The sequence below is a fragment of the Cheilinus undulatus genome, linkage group 6, assembly GCF_018320785.1.
Source record: "Cheilinus undulatus linkage group 6, ASM1832078v1, whole genome shotgun sequence".
In the NCBI taxonomy this organism is placed as follows: Eukaryota; Metazoa; Chordata; class Actinopteri; order Labriformes; family Labridae; genus Cheilinus; species Cheilinus undulatus.
In genome coordinates, this window is record NC_054870.1 from 2,986,443 (window position 1) to 3,008,498 (window position 22,056).

The 22,056-nt window shown below is 39.2% G+C and overlaps 2 protein-coding genes across 4 annotated transcripts in view; both read right to left on the reverse strand.

Moving 5' to 3' along the window:
• The window catches only part of LOC121511500 (echinoderm microtubule-associated protein-like 4), a 47,701-nt gene extending 44,045 nt beyond the window's left edge, over positions 1-3,656 (reverse strand). For 2 of the 3 annotated variants that reach the window (XM_041790236.1, XM_041790235.1), the window contains exon 1: positions 2,685-3,656. In XM_041790236.1, the coding sequence (XP_041646170.1) occupies positions 2,685-2,709 (25 nt within the window). In that variant the 5' untranslated portion in view covers positions 2,710-3,656. The remainder of the gene's footprint in view (positions 1-2,684) is intronic. The other variant, XM_041790237.1, reaches the window with a different exon arrangement.
• A 2,369-nt stretch (positions 3,657-6,025) lies between these two features.
• On the reverse strand, positions 6,026-20,083 carry tspan14 (tetraspanin 14). The gene is made up of 9 exons (XM_041790239.1): positions 19,979-20,083; positions 19,258-19,338; positions 16,695-16,745; positions 16,019-16,165; positions 14,853-15,023; positions 12,979-13,104; positions 12,787-12,837; positions 10,539-10,652; positions 6,026-7,982 (listed from the first exon to the last, which is right to left on the reverse strand). The coding sequence occupies exons 2-9, from the start codon at positions 19,336-19,338 to the stop codon at positions 7,917-7,919; spliced, it is 807 nt and encodes a 268-aa protein (XP_041646173.1). The 5' UTR covers positions 19,979-20,083; the 3' UTR covers positions 6,026-7,916.
• Positions 20,084-22,056: the final 1,973 nt, after the last annotated feature.

Sequence of the window (22,056 nt, forward strand, 5' to 3'; positions counted from 1 at the left end):
TCCACAGAAGAGCTTCTTATTTGAACGTATTTCACAGTGAAAGATAATTTAAAATAACAACTTCAGCATAGCCTCATTAGCCTGAAATAAATCTCTTTTATTTTTGTGAAAAACCATGTTTAATCCTTTAGCTCATTGAAAGATAAAATGATGTAATAGATTATTATATTACTCAGCCTTATCATATAGCCTCATTATTGGTAAACAGCAGATAAAGTGCCCAGCCCTACCTCGCCCTGGTTAGATCAAGTTTTTCTCTACAAAGATTAGCCTCTCTCCTCTGCTGCAGCTCAGTAAAGTGTGCAACCATTTAGACAACAGTTTTTTAAAAAAGAACCAAGATTCTAAAAATTGAATGAACTCCTTCATTCAGCAGCCATCACAAACTGAATACAATTCAGTAGAAAATGTGATGTTAAGTAGCTCATTTCCCCATTATTTAGTCACATGCATGGACTGGATAGCTTGGACAACAGGGCATTGCAAACCCCATGCTCTTCCTAATCCCTACACTCTCATCCAAATAAAAGAGGACTCTTTCAGTTCAGACTGGGAGCTTTTGAGGATGGGCAAAAAGCAGTAAAAAGTGGCAAAACAGGGCAAAAAATGGACAACAAGTGGTCATTAATGGCAAAAGGTAGCCTAAATGGGCAAAAATAGTTTAAAAAAAAAAAAGGGGGGGGGGCAAAAATGAAATATAAGTGGCTAAAAGAAGTTGCAAAAATGGGCAAAAAAGAGGAAGCAAGTGTTATTTAAGGGCAAAAGGTAGCTTAAATGGGTGAAAAGTGCTGAAAAATGGTGAAACGAGAACAAATGGGATAAAAGTGGCAAAAAGAAGTGGTACAAATGGAAGAAATTGGAAAAAAGGGGGGGCTTAAGGGGTACTTGATGGCAAAAGGTAGCTTCAATGGAATAAAAGTGGCAAAAATGGGGAAAAGTAGGGAAAAAAGTGGCATTTAATGGCAAAGATAGCTTAATTGGGTATAAGAAGCAAAAAATGGTGAAAAAGGCCAAAAATGTGATAAATGTGGCAAAAATTGGACAATTAAGTTTTAAATGTAAGCTTTCTATATAAATCTGGGAAACAAACTAATTAATGTGATTCATTTATGAGGCCAAAGTTTCCATTTTCTAAGGTTTTCTGGGGGAGTCTATTTCATAAAAGAGCCACGCGGTGAGTATCACCACCTTATGCACTTTAAAGTTTGACACAGTGAGAAGAACAGAAATGTATAAAAAAACAAGTACATCACAATGCATCAATAATAGATTAAGAATCCAATCGTAGTCCTATGAATTGTAATCAACTCTTATCGTGAGGTGCCTCAAAATTCCCTCCTCTATTAAAATGCCCGGTTTTACAGTTCGAATCAACATCTTTACAGCCTGGATCAAGAAAAGATTTTGGTTGGACTTGTTCATGTTTTTATGTACACACAGCAAAGAGGATAATTCTATAACAACGCATCTGTTGTGAGAGTTTATCAAAGAACAGGGCCATGACTGATCAGACTGTTAGACCTCAGCTCCACCTCTATGTCTGTGTCCAGGTTGACCAAAATCATTTTAATACACTGTTTTAAATACAGCAACCACCAGGAAGAAGCTTCAAAGACATGTTTCATAAACCAAACTGCTGACATCCCTCCATGATTCACACCTGAAACCAGAGACGCACTGATGCATCATTAACCCTCCTTATCTGCTGATAGTAGCCCTGTTGACAGACAGCAAATAATGTGGCATGAACAGATAACAGCCAAAGACTATCCATTGTGCCAAATCAATTTAATGCTGGCATCTACCACACCTCACTGCTGGGCCAAATTATAGATCTTAGTCCTGGGGAGAAGAAGTCACATGTCAGACAGTGTCTGGTCTGTTTCCATGGTCAAATGAGAGAAAATGTTGGCATAGTTGGAATCTTCCTCCAAAAGATGGGAGTGAAAAAAAACAATCAGTTAAATTGTTATTTTAAATATCAGTATCAGCCCTCAGTGCATCTGTACCAGGCACCCTTCCAGCTCAGATAACTGACTCCAAGACTATAAACCAGACTCTGCTCAGACCCTCCAACCACAACCAGACTGCTGCACACCTGGTTACCACCAAAGAGAGTCCAAAGCGTTCCTCGGTTTCCTGTTTGCGTAAAGGTTTCTACACTCTGAAGTGCCTGTAATCACATTAAAGTATATTCAGTGATAGAGCAGCTTTAATCTCATTTCTGTCTCTGGTTTATTCCTACTAAAGCTTCTCTGAAAGCCTTCACTGAAGGCTGAGACGTCTTCAGGATGACTTTGACTCAAATGTGAAACTTTCTTAAACACACACCAATCACGACCACAACCACCGCATCACACACGCGCGCGTGCACTCCCACACACACACAGCAGATCTCCTGGACCATCCTGGAATTCTGGATCTACGAGCTCGTGCTTGTCCCTAAAAAGTACAGGTTTTAATCTTGGAGGGGGGTCCAGGAACTCTGACAAGTCTCCTTCCCCTCATAAGTAGCTGTTGGTTTTGTGGCCCTGCAGCCGCCGCAGGGGCGGTGCAGACCTTTTAGATAAATACAGCAGTGACACGTGTAAAGCCGTCAGAGGCGCGTACGGCTCTTAACGTCCCGCCCGTGCACGGCAGGTGACTGGCGAATCTTTTCGGCGCGAGCTGCGCCTGAGTCTTACCTAGGCTGCCGGTGAATCCGTCCATTTTCCGGGAGAAAAGCGGGATTCCGGGCCGGAGGCCTGCGGGAGGCTGAGCGCACACTGCGGGCCTCCGTCCGGGGTTTTCCACCGCAGCAGTGAAAGCAAAAAGCGGGCCGAGCAGGATCTCTTCCCACCGCGCTGCCCGCAGTGCCCGTCCGTCCGGTTCACCAAAGATCGGACGCTTGCCTGCGGACTGCTAGGAGAAGCCGCTCCCGGAGAATCCAACAACCGAAACACAGACGAAGGAATCCGCGGAGCCGCAGACACGACGGACCGACGCTGCTGCGTGCTTCCGACTCCGCCTGCTCTGGCAACGCGCGCTTCCCCTGGAGAGGTGGTGGTAGTGCGCGTGCGCGCCTGTGGGTTTTTCAAGTGTCTGTGCGCGTGTGTGTTTGTGTGATGGGGTAGTGAAGACGAGGGAGGAGACGGTGGGAGGGCTGAGGGGGACGCAGGGTATGCAGGGTTAGCAGCAGTACTCAAAGAGCTGCAGCGCCCCCCGGCGGACGACAACCGTCATTACAGAAACAATAACAACCGGAAGTGACGCTCCGCTGAAGACGAGGGACGTTTGAGTACAACAGTTTCCTAGGAAATATTTAAGATGCTACAAATGTACTAAAAGACACGAGACGCCACTTCTACAGTAAATAACGCCATAAGGCGGTGATACTCAACGTGTGGCTCTTTTACGTCTTAATCTTTAATATTATTCCCTCAGAAATCCTTAACAAAGGGAAACTTTGACCTCAGAAATTATCCATTGCAAGTCACATTAATCAGTTTGTTTCCCACACTGTTACAGTAGACTTTAGCTGTCAACCTTTATTTTTTGTCTATACATTTCCATTGCTCTTAATTGCATTTCTTGCCACTTTTAATCCAGTTTTACTGCTTTAAGCCCACTTTTGCCACTGCTCTTTGCCACTTTTGCCCAGTTCTGCCACTATTATCCAGTGTTTGCCCCTTTCCCCCCCAGTTTTTGACTCTTTTACAGTGCTTTTTGCCAATTTTCACCTATTGTAGCTGCCTTTTGCCATTAAATGCCACTGTTTTCCAGGATTTTTGCCACTCTTCGCTGCTTTTAGCCCATTTTAGTTACTGTTCACTCATTTTCTGTCAGGTTTTTGCCACTTTTTCACTATTTTTGCCACTTGTAACCCTTATTTTGATCATTTCTCACCCAAATTTTGCCACTTTCTGACCTCCTTAGCCACAATTTCTACCCATTTTTGTCATTTTTTACCCAGTTTTTGGCATTTTATGCCTACTTTTCACCCTTTTTTGCTCCTTTTTGACCATTTTTCCCACTTTAACTTATTCTTATTGCCACTTTAACCCATCTTTGACACTTTTCATTACTTAGATTTTGGCTCTTGCAAAGATATTTTTCAACAATTTGGCTCTTTGGTTGAGCAGGGTTGAGTAGTTCTTATTTTCCTGGGAAAATATTGTAGTCATACATCTCAAGATTTGTTAAGATGAGATTAGAAACTTTTGTGATTTTTGCAAAAAGACAGAAGACAATATATTGCACTTATTTTATAAATATGCAGTAACCAAATCATTCTTGACGGCTGTTGAAATTTTTTGAGAAATAATATGAAATGCACTCTAAATTTCATGCTAAAAAACATTACTTTACTGCAAGAAAATAAAATCCCAAAATTCAGACAATTGCCCGCCTAATTTAACTTGGTGAATTTCATTTTCATAAATCTAGATTCTATGAAATTAAGTAAACATTTGATTGAGAGACCATAAAAATGGCTGAGAAGAAATCCATTTATATCTTAAACCTAGTTAGATTGTTTTTTAAAAACATATAACAGTAAAAACAGAATTTCAGAAATGCTTGCAAATTTTTTGAAAAATTAAACAAAAATTAAATATCACACTGACATAAGTATCCAGTCACTTTGCAGGAACACTGTAATTTCTCTGGATCTTTGCTGAGATGTTTCTACACCCTGATTGGAGTCGATTTGTTGTAAATTAAATTGATTAGACATGATTTGGAAAGGCACACACCTCTCTGTAGAAGGCCTCACGGCTCTCAATGCATTTTAGAGGAAACACAAGCCACAAGCTCAAAGGAACTGCCGCAGAGCTCAGAGACAGGATTGTTAACAGGCACAGATCCAGGAAAGGCTACAAAAACATTTCTGCTCAGAGCACAGAGGCATCCAGAATTCTCAGATGGAAGAAGCTTGGACCAACCAGGACTCTCCCAAGAGCTGGTTGCCTTTAGTAAGAGAGGGGACCAAGAACCTGATGGTCACTCTGCCTGAGCTCCAGAGATCCTGTGTGGAGAAAGGACAACGTTCCAGAGGGACAACCATCACTGCAGCCCTCCACTGATCTGGGCTTTATGGCAGAGTGGACAGACTGAAGACTCTCTTGAGTGCAAAACACATGAAAGCCTGCTTGGAGTTTAAGAAAACTCCACATGAAAACCAAGTAATGTCACTCATTCTGAATCATGTCAAATCAAGTTAAGTTACCACAGGTGGACTCCAATCTAGGTAGAAACATCTCAGCAAAGATCAGAGAAATGGGAGGACCCTGAGCTGCATTTAGAGTTGTTTAAAATTGTCAGAATATTTATGTCAATGTGATATTTTAGTTTTTAATACATTTGCAAAATGAAATTCTGTTTTCACTTTGTCATGATGGGGTTCTGAGTGTTGATCAGTGTGAATAATGATTTTTTTAACTGTAGCATCAGCCTGCAACAAAATAGTGAAGTTATTATTATACATCTGTATATGTGTTTTATTTTACAGTTGTAACAGCTTTATTGTCATCTGTCCTCAGCTACTATTGTTTGTATGATGTAATGTGTAAATTGTGAATCGTTAACATGTTTTTGTTTGCTACAACTATGCATCAGTTATGCTATGGATAAAAATATGAATGTACTACTTAATAACCTAAGCATTATTTTTTAAAACTGGAATTATTAAACTTGAAATAAAAGTCAGGAGGGGAGATTTTAACCCTTGTGCCCTCCTCATATTAACTAACATATGAACACCTTCGAGCTGGCACTACATAAAAAGTACAAATGCAATCAACACAATTTTGTTGCTAATCTTTGACCCATCCAAGACTCTTATCAGCACCAAAGCGTCTTCGTTCCACTATTAATTTCATGGAAAATAATTCAGTTTTTGTGTTTTTTGCAGTAAAAAATAAAATATTTAAATAATCGAACTGGCATTTAAAGGGTTAAAATCTTGAAAATGATTCAATGTTTAGTAGTTTTGAGCAGGTCTGAAGTTGTTTAAGAGATTTATGAAAAAAAGTAGAAAAAAATATTGATGTATGGTGATTTAATGGCAGTTTTTTGTACGTGTACATTTTTTCCTTAAGGGGTCCAGAGGGTATAAAATGCATCAATAGAGTATAAATGACATATAAGAGTAAAACATGTTGGATTTCAAAAATTTAACTAGAAAGAAAAATCATGCCACAAGCTCTAAAACTGCCAAAATGATCACAAATTTAACAAAAAAAGAGTTGATAAAAATGGACAAAAATGCCTGAGGAGGGCATAAGGGTTAAAATTAACATGAAAAAGAAAAAATACTGAACAATTCTAAGAAGTACACTTCAAACATAGAAATTCTTTAACTAAAAGCAACATTAAGATCCAGTCTACTACAGGATTATGAACAAATAACGATATGAAAGAAGGCAAACCAAACTTTTTATTTTGTAGAGTACAAGAAGACGTACAAATTCCCTTTGATATAAAAACATGTGCCTTCAGAATAAGTCATCCGGCTCAAACTTCAAACATACACTTTACAAATAAAATCATAAACTGAAAGAAATAAATCTGCAAAAGCAGAACATTGAAATAAAAGTTATTTTTTAAATGGCTCATCACATTGAAATCTTCATTCAAACTAAAAAGTTCAGCTAATATGAATCCAGTGTCAATAATGCTTAAAGTCTATTCATCAGTCACACAGGCAATGTCACAAAGGAACAGTCTGCACTTCAGACTGAGTTTGTTTTCACGTTGTAGTTTCACGTGGTTTTACTGTTAAGTTTCTTCATATAAAACCTTTTCTGGTTTGTTTGTTGCTGAAATAAAACAGGGAAATGGTTCCAGTGAGTCAATGAGCAATAAAGTTTTATTCTTACTCAAGATACTGAAATTAAACCTCATAAAAATATGAACAAGTTTAAATCACGAGATCACAGAAGATTAGGATTCTGATAACCTATACTGGTTATTTGAATGCTTTTTAATGCACTGCAAATATTTCTATTTCTCCTTGTTGTCATAAATGATGATTCATCAGCTTTGGGTTGGTAATATTTTCATACAAACAGATCTGATCAATCTGAAACAGGCTGATAAAGACTGTAATCTCAATCAATAATTTATGTTTACTATGAACACAAAGCTGTCAGATTTCTGTAAATGTCACTGCAGTGAGAAACAGGATGACATCACTGGATCATCCTTCTCTCATTGGCCCAGCTGGATTTAGACCCCTGATGCCTGATATTACATCAGACATTTAAAACAAGAAAAACAGATCAATCAGAGAATGTCTGGGTGATGGATGGTTATTTTCCTGCTGGGCTTGTTTTCTCTTCATTCTTTTTTCGCCTGTTTTTAAGTTTTTAATGCAAACAAAACATTTTAAGACTTTTTCAAGTTATACTGACAAAATAACAATCAATAAGACACATGTTTGGAGTTATAAGACCTGAGTACAATCTGATGATGGTGATAATGACTGATGATGATGACGATGGGGATACTGGAGGCACTGAGTGGTTTACAGCCAATCACGTCAAAGTTCATAAACATTCACAAAAAAGACTGAGCCAGTTTGATTTGAAGGCAATCTGGTGAGCAGTGTCCTTTCAGATGATGAAACTTTCACAGATAGAACAAAAGAAGTAGAGTCTGAAGCGTCCAGAACGAAAAGACAACAGCGCATTCCTCTTTCATGGCTGAAAAGGTTCCATTGCAACATAATCATCAGAAGATGACTTTACTGATGACATGAAATGAGGGCTGATAAGGCAGAGCCGCTAAAGAGGAAGAATGACAAAAAATAAAAAGAAGAAGAAGAAGAAGAAGAAGGCACATCTGACTGAAGAATATTGGTCCAGTAACACCTTTAAGGGCCACTGCTATAGGGGGCCCCTGTGTAAGTTTAGGCCACTTTCCCTGCAGTCCAAGCTTCAGTAGCTATATCTGACCTTCATGATGTCAGATATCAGAGTCCTGGCAAGGTAGATCCCCACCATCTGTGCATGGATAAACAAGGAAACAATCATTAGAAGAGACAATTTAACAATGCTGGCTAAACCAGAAACACATCATGTCTGTGGGAATCTCAGAGGGGTGTACCACCCAGCAAGTTTAACATACCAAGGGTTCATTTAGATATCTGGTTCAACAAAGACTAAAGATCCAGTTACAGAGATCACACATGAAGCTAGTTATGCCAGGGTTTCTGCTCCAGGCTGTGAGCACACCCACATTTAAGTGGGTATTTAAAATGCCATTCAATGCTTCTTCCCTCCCAAAAAGGGACCAATGCTTTCTGGTTACATCAGATGAAAACAATTACAAGCAATGATGAAACTGCAGAAGTTACTGTGATAAAAACACCCCTGCTGCTGCATGGAAGGACTAGACATGGCTCACTTTTTAATTTGTGTCTTTTAAAAAAAGTTAGTTTTAATATTTGATAAACTGTTAATGCCTGACTTTAATTTCTAATATGAAAACCTCATACAGCACAACTCTTCTATTTTGACTCTGAAAGGAGTAAGGGCTGGATATGGCAAGTAAACATGGTCTGGTGTATTGTCCAGGCTTCCACGAGCCCCTGGTCAGGCTGTGACTATCCTTAGGGCCCACAAACCATTGGTGTATTACTAGGGGTGAAAAGGCCCGGTCAAAACAGATGCTGCCCAGCTTGATCTTGGCTGTCAAGTGACGAACACGTGTCAACATGTCAAGCTTGACTCTTGCAGCCCCTACCCTCTCCAGCCCTGGCTGGGGTTTGGCAGATTTGGATGCCATGATGAATCCCTAGTGCCCCATGTGCCTAAAACGTATGCACATTAATGTATGTAGACATAAAAGTAAAAATGCCCTTATTATTTTAACTCAAGATCCATGATGCCCAAAAGCAGCAATTCCAGGTAATAATAAATCAAATCAACCACACCAGGCTGATCTTGTGCCTTAACTCTGAAAACAACCTGGTACTGTCAAGACAATGACTCTAGATTCAGTTGTCATGTTAATCTAGCCAGGTCCAGTTCTAAAACTAAGGCAATGCTAAAGCTACATCTGAAGTAATCACTGCACTGGAGGGAGCCATTACCCATGGCTTTAAGTACAACTAAACCCCGCCCATAGCACAGCTCTGTACGTGCGGCTCTGAAAGTGTCATCACTCACTCAGTCAGGCACATACAGACCCACGTGTAGGACTGACCTCAGCCAAAAAAGCAACCAAAATTCATCAGTAGCATTCTGAGGAAGCAAGATTTAGTAGTTACATCATAAAATAACCAAGATACAACAGCAGCATTATGAAGTCATTACGGTCCAATTTTGATTGGCCTGCAGCATATTCTAGAAATAAAATGACATATAGCCTCATTTCAACGTGAAGCTTGTGCTCAACTGTACAGGACTTCATAGTGTCAGCACAAGACGGTGCTACCATGCTAATTTTGTCAGTCAGCTTATCCAACGCAAGCCCTCATCAGCTGACGACCAGCTGATTTGCTCTAAGCATGCTATTGGCCAGTTGCTCTCATGCTGCCTCATCTAAACTGCCCTTGCCTGGCCACGCTCTGCTGCTCTCTCTGCAAGCTGCTCTTGCAACCGTCCTCTGCCCCAGCTCCTCCTTTATTCTGCTTCTGACTTAATCACTGTCATATACCTTGTCTTATGGATATCAAAGTGGCCCCAACGTCCTTATATGTTTATGTGTGGCCCTCAGTGGAAAATGTTTGGACACCCCTGCTGTAGGCTAAATAACCGGGATATATATCAACTACATTAGAAAGTGCCTGAGACACTAATGCAGATTCCCAGCTCTGCAGAAGAAGCTGCCGGTGCACACTTCAGAGGTAGGAGGTGCTAAATGAAACTAACAGGATCAGTGCTGACAAGACTGATTACCCCAAATCCAGTTTTTAACACCAGGGATGAACCTTTGACAGATTGCTTAGGAGCATTTATATTATTGGGAAACATCCAATGGTAAGGACAACATAAACAGAAGTCCCTCACATCCAGTTCTGAGTAACTATCCAAAAGAAGGTAAACTCCTGCACACTGTTTGAATAGCATAAATACATCAGTGACATCTGTAATAAAAGAGTAGAACTGAAGTTCCTCTACAGTTCTCCCACTTTTCCAAATGTTGAGTATTTGTGCCACAGAGACAGTGTTCGCTCTCTTTAGGTTAAAAGCAGGACTGTACCTACCAACAACAGTGTTTTCAGCATTTTGAAACACACGGTATTTAAGAGTTTATAAAAATTTACAACCTCAACACACAGAGATGTCGCTAATGTTTTGGTACAATTCAGACAGTGTTTATAAGTTTGCTTACAATTTTTTCAAACAAAAAAAAAACGTCCCAGTATAGTGAGTCTAGGATTTCTAATGTTGTTACCTTGGATCTTAACAAGTTTTATTAGTTTCATTTTTACTAGAATCTTATAAAAGCTTATAATTCAAATATTCTGACAACCATTTGTTCTTTTTTTTTAACAGAAAAATATTGACATACTGTACATCACCATTCAGTAAAATAAATAAATAAAAACATACCTGCAGCAAAGAGATGACAATGAAGACGGTTGCAACTGTGTAGAGATTTCCAGGTAACCAGTCCTCCAATGCAGGGATACATCCTTTAGTGTAGATATGGCTACTCCACTCTCTCTGTGCAGGTTCGACAAGCAACAGATGTGTGATAAGTAAACATGATCAACTCCTTGTTATAGCAGAGAAAAGATCAAACATCTGTATTGACGTTGAGTTAATACTAAGACACTGAAAGACCACCAATAACTGCAGGACTACTTCAAAAAGAAAATGACCAAATGACCAAAATTACCATTATGAACATCAGATATCAAATGGTTGAATTTAGCAGAACTACAGTAGAGGAAATAAAATTGTAATAAAATGATTTTGTGTCAAATTATTTACAACTTCATAAAAAATCCAGATAATAAAGAGGACAGCATGGAGCAATCCCCCAACACTGACAACCACACTGTCTGGGTTTACTTCTGCTTAAAAGACCTGCTATTTGTTTATCATCTTTTATTTCATTGGATTGACCTGTTCAACTACTCATCGATGCAAATACCTCACAAGACAGCAACCAAAACATTTAAGCATGTAGATACAGAAGTGAAAACTCTTCTGAAGTTCAAACTGAGCATCAGAATGGAGAAGAAAGGTGACTTTAGTGACTTTGATGCTGCTGTGGTTAATGGTGCCAGACAGGCTGGTCTGGGTATTTCACAAACTGCTGATCTACTGGGATTTCCACAAACAATCGTATCTTGTGTTTACAGAGAAAGGTGAGGAGAAGAGGAAATATCCAGTGAGCCACAGTTCTCTGGGCCAAAGCGGCTTGTTGATGGCAGAGAAGAATGACCTGACTGGGTCGAGATGATAGAAAGGTAACAATAACCCAAATAACCCCTCGGTACGACTGTGACATGCAGAAGAATATCTCTCTCTGGGACTGGGAGGAGTAGAGTCATTCAAACTTACATGTTCATCCTGCTGTAGCCAGGTTTCAATAAAAGAAAATAAGTCGGTATGATTTTCTGATACTAGATCTTTTACTAGCAAAGATTTAGATGCCAGAGACCTGATATTAAGAAGACCACATTTTATTGTCTCATCAGTGGTCAGATTATTATCGATAATTTTCATTAGATTAGCACATTTTAGTTATATTTTTAGTTTTTAAATTAATGGTCTGAGTCAGTAACCTTGCAAAGCAGATGGATACGCCAATTTCCTTGTTTTTCCCGGGCAAATCCATCGTGCAAAGCTCCCATCTGAACCGTCTGGGCCCGCTTAGAGAGTGACAGGACCAATCAGGCGCGGCGGAGTCATGACGTAAGCAAGCAGCAACAAGAGGCCGGTGCAATTATGGCAGAAGAGATTAGCATGGATGCTGCTAAAGCGCCAGTTTTATCATAACCTGACGACATTTCTTGGTTAAAAGAAGAATAAAGAACAGCAGTGAGTTGTTTTCTTTTCAAAAACGACAAAAGTCGTGTACTGACATGTCTACAGTCACCATGGTTCGCGTTATTCCTCGGTAGCTGCGCACACGCACCTCAGTCACGGCTATGTCATGTGTTTTGTTGCTCTGATTAACCCGTAGAGATGTGACAGACAGAACATTCATCCAATCACACTGAGTTTTTTCAAAGCCTCTGCCCTTTTCCCAAACACTTAGTATTGAAGGTTTTCCAGATGCCACGCGCTGACGTCTCTGCCTATCAGACCAGGTTTTCCCCGAAAGATTTTCCAGTTGTCTATGAAGCACGCATCGTCTGCTGGAAACCACCCAGACAGCCAGTGGTTAAAGGATATGTCATCACTGAAAGTCAGACTACAAATCACACAGTCTCACCTAAATTGAACAACGCAGGATTGGAATAACGTTACCTGGTTTATTGAGTCTCTATTTCTGCTACAACATTCGATAACATGAAGGCTTGCCAGACCACCAAAAACCTTTGTATATTCAAAGTCTTTAAATCACCTTTCTTCCTCATTCTGATGTTTAGTTTGAACTTCAGCACATCGTCTTGACTATGTCCACACGCCTTAATGCACTGGCTGACTAATTGCATTATGAGCAGCTGAGCAAGCACAGCTTCTGAAGTTGTCAGCAGGCGTACTTACCACTTTTAGACTGTTACTTATACAAAACTGCTTTATCAGAATGCATCATTTCAGCTGAACCTTACCCAAACACCAAGACCAAAATCCTAACCCCTTTAAGAACTTTAATAAACCTGATCTTTAACAGATATCTCACCTTTGGGACGTTTCTGACATCATAGCCACACTGAGTGTTCACCACCGAGTCCTGCAAACAAACAACTTTATTAAACCTCCACTAATATAACAGATTGAGATAAGTTCAACAATACCAACAGAAACATCAAGTGAGTAACTTTTCCGAGAAACCGTTTTAATATTTATTATTTGCACACTGGCCACGACTCACAGCAGGATCAGTGATGCAGCAGGAAAAAGGAACACCACATTTCTCTCTGCTGCGATGAGTCCCATTACAGCTGAAATAGACATTCAGATCCCAGTCGTCTGGTTCCTGAGCTCCACAGCAGTAGTTCTGTTAGTGGCAAAAAAGGTTCAAACATTTGGATTAATAGGAGCTAACATGTATAGTTTAACAAAGGGTTCCTAAGCTCATCAGCAGTGCATCAATGGAAAAGAAAGGAGAAACGACACTTAACACAGGCAATCATTCTGTTTTATACTGATGACATGGATTGTTGGCAGCCAGTTTTGGATAATTTCTCCTTTTCCTTTAGTTTTTTGTTAACTGTCAGACTACACATACAACGTTACAGTGGATGAATATCTTTGTAAACCTTATAAATAAATCCTAGATCTACACTTAGATCTAGAAAAACCCAAAGCTTATAAATCCCTTGATGCGTGTAATTCAGTTACACGATATTGCCAAAAGTATTCGCTCACCTGCCTTGACTCGCATATGAACTTAAGTGACATCCCATTCTTAATCCATAGGGTTTAATATGACGTTGGTCCACTCTTTGCAGCTATAACAGTTTCAACTCTTTTGGGAAGGCTTTCGTCAAGGTTTAGGAGTGTGTTTATAGTAATTTTTGACCATTCTTCCAGAAGCACATTTGTGAGGTCACACACTGATGTTGGACGAGAAGGCCTGACTCTCAGTCTCCGCTCTAATTCATCCCAAAGGGGTTCTATCGGGTTGAGATCAGGACTCTGTGCAGGCCAGTCAAGTTCATCAAGTTGTCTGCCGTCAGACAAGTACCGTTCTCCTAGCAACCGCCAAACCCAGACTTGTCCGTCAGATTGCCAGATGGAGAAGCACTATTCGTCATTCCAGAGAACGTGTCTCCACTGTTCTAGAGTCCAGTGGCGGCGTGCTTTACACCACTGCATCCTACGCTTTGCATTGCACTTGGTGATGTATGGCTTGGACCTCTGCGCACTATGCGCCTCAGTATTCACTGACCCCTCTCCATCATTTTACGTTGCCTACCACTTGGTGGCTGAGTTGCTGTCGTTCCCAATCGCTTCCACTTTGTTATAATACCACTGACAGTTGACTGTGGAATATTTAGGACAGTGGAAATTTCACCACTGGACTTGTTGCTCAGGTGGCATCCTATCACAGTATCATGCTAGAATTCACTGAGCTCCTGAGAGTGACCCATTCTTTCACAAATGTTTGTAGAAACAGTCTGCATGCCTAGGTGTTGATTTTATACACCTGTGGACATGGAAGTGATTGGAACACCTGATTCCAATTATTTGGATGGGTGAGTGAATACTTTTGGCAATATAGTGTATCTGCAGTCATATTCTGAACACTGAAATTTGCCAGATTTTTTTTTATCAAGACCCAACATGCTGCTGAGACAACAGCGGAGCCATCACAAACAAGTCAGAGAACATAATGACGGTAAAATGCACAAGCATAGCTAGCTTAGTATGAACTGTGAAAATTATGTAATTATTTGTGTAATGTATGTTAGAACAAAGTAAGCCAATGGAAGAACTGCTGCTGCATAATTCTAAGGATATTTGTTGTACTTCAAGGAGGGTCTTCAATGATTGAGCTTTCAGCTGTAATCAGTTGAAATGTTTTATTTATGAGTAATGAATCTAGAATGTATGGCAGCTTCACATTTTTAATAACCAGAAAAAAAAAACTTTCCCACAATGAGCAATGCATATGTAACAGCACTGGCACCGTTAAAGTTTTAAGCCAAAGCTCCGGCTGCCTTAAGTTTGGGCTCTTCCTGGAGGTTTCCTGTCTGTGCTCAAACGTAAAATACAAGTATGAAAAAATAAAGAAATTCTCACCATTCTTTGCAGAGAGTCAATGAGGTTCTGCAGGTCAATGTCATCTCTGTATGCTTTGATGTTCGCTAAGAAGAAGTCGTTGAACCACTGTCTGACCTGACTCTGGAAAACGACTGCTAGAACTGCAGCTGTCAGCTCCAGGATGAAAATGAAGCCGATCACACCAGAAAACTGAAGTGAAAAAACAAACAGATCTGTTATAACAATAATATTAAGAAGAAGCAAAAAAAACCAAAAAGTGTTTCATTTTTTTAACTTAAAGGTCAAATATTTTGCTAAATACACTTTTTCAGGCTTTTCTAACAAAATTATACGCCCCTGGCCTGTCCACAATCCCCACAAGAATTAGAAAAATGCATCCCCTCATGATGCCATGTGGGTAGTTAGCCCCGCCCCAGGTTCGGTTTGCCCTTCCTGCTTGGAAGAAAGTTCTGCCCTCCTCTCCTGATTCTCCTCTCAGCTGAGAGAAGGATCAGGAGAGTCACATCCATTTAGCCGCATCTTTTTCCTGAGAGGGGCGGAGTCAGACAGCTCATTAACATTTAAAGCCACAGACACAGAAACAGCTCATCCAATACTGAAGTGTTTTTTACAGAAGCAAATGTCACAAGCATGTTTTAGGGACCTCTGAGACCAAAAACATAAACTTGTCTTAAAGGGGTAAAATATGTGACCCTTATTGAAGACAGATACATTATCTGACAAACTTTAGTGGATATAAAACATACTGAATTTCTCTGAAGTATACTATTTTGATTTAATCACAATACGCCCTGGTGCAATATTTCTTTAAGCTGAAATGTGTGTCAAATTTTGAGCTTAAAACTTTTTTGCAGCAGGGGTGTTATGCCCTTTACATCTTGCCAACATTCAAGTGTCTTTTTTTAGGAACAGTTTACAAAAAAAAAAACTTCTTTCCTCGTTTTTGTTTGTTTTTCTTAATTAAAAAGGAAAATAATCATTCTCTCACAACAATTCATACTGAATTTGCAATACAAGTCAAAATAAGCACCATACGATCTTTTAATTGAGCAGCCTTAATCTGATCTAATATTGCGTAGAGTACATTACAGAATGATTTGACTGAGGAACTTACTGAATGTAAAAACATTAGTAGACAGATGTTTTAACATAAACATATTAACAGATGGATATTTCTGACATACAAACTTAAGCAGACAGATGTTTTCTCTCAGAGCTCCCACACAGCCAGCAAAACCCAGGATGAAGGTGACTCCCCCCACTGCCAGGACCAACCACACTGGATCAAAACCATGAAGCCGGGTTACTTGGGTAAGATCCAACAGGACTCCCTGTACAGCAAGACAGTCCAGTTGAGGAAATGAAAGCGGTTAGGAGACAGTCTAGTCATGAATTAAAGACATTATATGATGCAATGATGACTGTCATCACATGGAAAGTGTATGACATATACGTTAAAATAGGGATATACCAAAACCAACATGCTGACACCAAGCCAAAGTACCCAAACTCATGAAACACTGCAGAGACTGTACTTGTTTCATATAGCAGCATGAGATCAGCATCTCATATTATGAAAAGGAAGGCAAAGTTGGAGTCATGCCTGCAATTTGGTGATGTTTAACATAAATGAGGATAAAAAGGTAAACAGAACACTATGCATGACAAAATAAGTGTTCATATTTATACTGGGTATTGGTGAGCAACCAATGTGGGTACTTGTACTTCAAAAATGTTGGTATCAGCCTATCTTTGATTAGAAATACAAAATTCCCACAGATTTAAACAAAGCATGTGTTAGGAAAAGCTGTGTGACTTTATAGTTTCAATGATGATTACACACAGATGGTGTTCATTCACCTTTTCACTCCATGCCCAGAAACCGATTGAAATGAAGGCAACTCCAGCCAGCTGAAACACAGAGACACAACAACACACTGGATAATCAGACTCAGTAGGGGGCGTAAACCTCCAACAAGATACAGACTAATGTGTAAGAAACAGCATTTTTTCTGAGAAGACTAGACAGAAAAATAATGTCAAGCTGTGACATAGCAGCTGTTTTTCTACCAAAAATGCCTACAAATATATACAGGTGCATCTCAAAAAATAAATTATCATGAAAAAGTTCATTTTTTCCTGGAATATCATTCAAGAAGTGAAACTGGCATATATTCTGGATTCATCTCACACAAAGTGAAATGTCTAAAGACCTTTTTTGGTTTTAATCTTGATGATTATGGTGTACGGGTCAAATAAATAAAAAATGCATTATCTCAAAATATTAGAATATTGTGGAAAAGTCCAATTTTCTTGCCAGTTATTTCTCTCACACCTGTTTAGAACACACATCCGCAATCATGGAAAAGACTGCTGACTTTACAGCTGCCAGGAAGAACGCCACCCTCTACAGCGGGGGTAAGCTCCAGAAGGTCAGGCTGTTCAACAACCATCAGGGATGGGCTCAGCCTTTAGAGGATTGTCCAACAAAGCAGGTTCAAGAACTTAGAGGAGCTTCACAAGGAGTAGACTGAAGCTGGAGTCAGTGGATCAAGAGCCACCATGGAGAGGGGTCCAGGAAATGGGCAGTGAGTGTTGTGTTCTGAGTGTGGAGCCACTCCTGAACCACAGACGCCCTAAGTGTCTCACTTGGGCTAAGTAAAAAAGAACTAGAAGGTCCCTCAGTGGTCCAGAGTCCTGTTTTATGATAAAAGTAAATCTAGCTTTTCAGTTTGAATTCAAGGTCCCAGGGTCTGGAGGAAGATCAGAGAGGCCCAGAATCCTTCAGTGCTTGAAGCCCAGTGTTTCCAGTCTCCCCACTCAGAGATGGTTTGGGGTCCATGTCAACTGCTGCTGTTGGTCCACTGTGCTTGATCAAGTCCAGAGTCAATGCTGTCAGTCGTCTACCAGGAGATTTTGGAGACCTTCATGCTTCCATCTGCTGAGAAGCTTTATGGAGATACTGGTTTCTTTTTTCCAGCAGAACTTGGCACCTGCCCACAGTGGAGCTAAAACTACCAGAAACTAGTTTCCCAACCATGGTGTTACTGTGCTTGATTGACTAGCCAACAGTTGTGACCTGAATCCCACAGAGAATCTCTTGAGTATGGTCAAGAGGAAGAACAATCCAGACAGGCTGAAGGCTGCTATCAGAGCAACCTGGGCTTCTTAAGACCCCAGCAGTACCACAGATTGGCACATGCCACACTTTGATGCAGTCATTTGTGCAAAAGGAGCCCCGAACAAGAACTAAGAGCATAAGTGGTGATAATTTCCAACTATTCTGCCTCATACATCCTTTTTTGATTGAGGTTTTGTAATATTCTAATCTAAGAGACTGGGGTTTTTGCTGTAGGCTACAATCATCTAACCTGACACGCCAGATGTATGTGTTTCACACATCCATCTGGGAAAGCTTCAATAGGAAACGTTTGAGAAAACATGGAGTGTGATTGGGTGAAAGTTCTGTCTGTCACATCTCCACGGGCCGATCAGAACAACAAAACATGTGACGTAGCCGTTATTGAGCTGTGCCTGCGCAGCTACTGAGGAATAATGCGAAACATGGCGACTGTAGACATGTAAGTACTCAACTTTTGTCGTTTCTGAAAAGTAAACAACTCACTGCTGTTCTTTGTTCTTCTTTTAATGAAGAAATGTCCTCAAGTTCTGATAAAACTGGCGCTTTAGCAGCATCCACGCTAAGCTCTTCCGCCATAACTGCACCAGCTCTTGCTTGTTTATGTCACGACTCTGCTGCGTCTGAAAGTACTGGCCCTCGTCGCTGATTGGTCCTGTCACTTTCTAACCGGGCCCAAACGGTTCAGATGGGAGCTTTGTAAGATGGATTCGCCAGTAAAAAATAAGGAAACGGATGTATCCATCTGCTTTGCGAGGTAAACAATCATTAAGATCAAACAAAAATGTCCTGAAATATTACACTTTTATAAGATGAATCTAAAATATATATAAAAGTTTAGCTTTTTGAGTTAAATTACAGCAAAAAAAAAAAAAACACCCTTTTTTTAATGATATTCTGTTTTGTTTTGTTTTTTAGATGTGCCTGTTTATGTGGTTCATATGAATTCTAACTGTAAAAGTTCTCTACCAGTCTGGGTCACCAATACTTTCATTGTAACAGGAGGAGTGACGCCCTAGGGGTCATTTAAAATGAAACTGTGAAACTTCTGTTAGATGTAACTCTGAGCAGAACTGTGAGTCAAGTCATTGACAGGAACACAGATTGCAAAAGTTTCCTACTCACTCAACCACACAGGATGGCAGACATATTTCCTGTTATCTTTTAGACAGAAGGCTGTTCGCTCCCTCTCTCTCTCTCTCTCTGTTTAAGAGCTGGTCATGGTCTGCCACAGTAACAAATGACATTTAAACATGCAGACTGGTGTGAAAGCTGGTAACTTACCCAGAAGATGATGTTGTAGCTAAACATGAGATATTTATAGCAGCAGCTGACCTCTGCATTCTCATATCGATAGTAGTACATCTGTCAAAAAGACACTGCTGTTATACACAAAACAGCAATATCAGCAGTTACCTATTTGAAGGCTGATGCAAGACTCGTGAATGCAACACTAACTGTTGGCAAACTAACATGAGAAGTTATGAAATAAGTAAAAACTGACTGTAGTGTTAAACTAAACTGACTTTGGCAGCTAGGAGGTAAATAAAACTGTAAGCAGTTTAACTGAGTTGTATATGTAGCAGCGTAATCTAACACTGACTATTTCACAACAAACAAGTAGTAAAACACAATCCGTTAGTAGTTAGTAGGTGACTACGACTCTTAATAAATAAACCAGGGTAATACAACGACTGTTGCTGGCAGGTTACTACAATAGTCAGTGTTAGCAGTTAGCTAAAGCTAATTTTTCTTAGGAAATATGATAGTTAGCGGTTTTCTTGACACGTAAATCAACAACTGGGTCAATGACTATCTCTTCAGTTCTTTATATGTTGAACAACAGCAGTTACTGAAGCGTTAAAAACCGCTGATGCAGAGCTCTTTCAGTCAGTTATCAGTACATTAACAGCTAAAGCTAACAGTTATAAAGCAGTACAAAAGTATTTAGAACTAAAGAAGTAATTCGTTAAAAAGTTACAAAGAAAACTATAATCGGTTTTACCTTTGACCTGATCTCAGAAACACATTTAAGTTCTTCGGAAACTTTAATCAAAAGAACCCAAACACACCCTCGAGCGGCTGTTTCCGCCAGAAACAAAACACAAGCCTCTTCTTCTTTGGTTTTATTGGTGGTAGACAGATGGTGCTCTGGTTATACATACCGCCACCTGCTGGAGAGCAGGAGAGCTCGATTAAAAAAATCCACAGATAACTGAACTACAAAATATATCTTTGATATGATATGATATGACATGATATGACATGATATGATATGATATGATATGATATGATATGATATGATATGATATGACATGATATGATATGATATGATATGATATGATATGATATGATATGATATGATATTAGCAATTAGACTTTATAATTCTGCCGTAAACAGATGAGAGAGACTCCAGACAATTGAATTTCCCTGCGGGGATGAATAAAGTTATTGTATTGTATCATATTGTATTGTATTGTATTGTATTGTATTGTATTGTATTGTATTATATTACATTACATTATAACATATTATATTGTATTATTTTATATTGTATTATATTAAATTATATTATATTTGATATTAGATAAAAGAAAATAATTTTAACAAAGTTTGAATATATAATTAGTAAAACAGATTATGCATCTTTATAGTGAAATACATTTAATGCTATTATACAACAAATATGATTGTGACATGTAAATATGTGTTTTATGTGCTTTTTTAATTTAACACAGTGCTTAACAAATTTATTAGACCACCTGTCATATTTGTCTCAGAGACCATCCAGCATCATGAAGTGCTTTAATGCGGACTCTGTCATTTTCGTTCAGCTCTCCACGTTTTACCATTTTGAACAGGAATGAGGAATTTCAAACTGAATTCACCCAAATCTGGGCTTCTCAGAGAAGTCAGAAATGAATCAAGCATAACATTCAAGCACTAAAAGTCATTTTTCTCTTCAGGAATGTAAGTAAATAACTATAATTTGACACATCAATCAAGAAATATTAATGTGCTTTACTATTTTTTTCTTTTTTTTAGTTTTTTTTGTCAATCAGTAAATTTTTAAATTCATGGATAACAATCATAATTATATTTTAGCGTTAAAAATATCATTTTGGTTAAAGAGCTTCTACATATTGGTGTATTAACCATTGCAGCAACACAAAAAATGATTTTGGTAATTACCAGTGACAATGCCTCATAAGTCTCAGAAAAAAAGTCTATTTTGATGAGGAGTAAAGGGGGGTTACTCCAACCCACCTAAAAAGATCCTTTCAAAAACAAATTTGCAAACACATTATGTGTTTTATTATGTGAACTGCCAGTCTTTTTCATTGATAGATTTTTTTCAGTTACAGTTCTTTCTCTCAGTGATCAGATTTTGCTGTCCTAGTTTTCAGTGGCCCTGTTAACATGTTACATTAGTGATGCTTCAAACATTCGGATACCAAGTGATTGCTTTTTAAAACAAGGTCCAATATCTTAGCATTTACTACATACCACAGAGAGAACTTGACAGCAGAACTCACTGTCCCACCACTTATGCAGCGGCCCAACATCTCTGTTGCTCCTACCATGTTCTGGTATCCCAACATATACTGTTCACAAATGAGCCAATTCAAAGAGAACAGTTTAAGCTGGATCCTATTTTCTTTTTTTCTCTTATTATTATTTGAAAGAATAAAGTTGTGTTGGGGATCATAGTCACTTTCATCCAGTTTACAAGACACTTCTGGGGAATCAGGATATTTTTGAATAATTATGTAAGATTTTCTGTCATTTAAAAAATGTAAAGCACAATTTGAGTGAAATGCATGCACAGTTATGAATAGTATCTCTAAACATTGCTTTAGTATCTTGCTCTTGGTTTCAGATTTTCTTTCTCTGGGGTTCAGTATCTTGCCCCTGGATTCAGTTTGTTGCTCTGTGATTCAGTATCTTAGGGGCTGCACAGCGGCACAGGGGTTAGCGCTGTTGCCTCACAGCAAGGAGGCCCCTGAGTCATTCTCTGGTCAGGGCCTTCTGTGTGGAGTTTGTGTGTTCTCCCTGTGCATGCATGGGCTCTAACCAGGAAC

Excerpts from the sequence above, each read along its gene's own strand:
- tspan14 (XM_041790239.1), bottom strand. The coding sequence starts at position 19,338 with ATGTACTACTATCGATATGAGAATGCAGAGGTCAGCTGCTGCTATAAA. Across the intron at positions 16,166-16,694 it reads TCTGGGCATGGAGTGAAAAG|GGAGTCCTGTTGGATCTTAC; the intron begins GTGAATGAACAC and ends CTTGCTGTACAG. Across the intron at positions 7,983-10,538 it reads TTGTCATCTCTTTGCTGCAG|ATGGTGGGGATCTACCTTGC; the intron begins GTATGTTTTTAT and ends ATCCATGCACAG.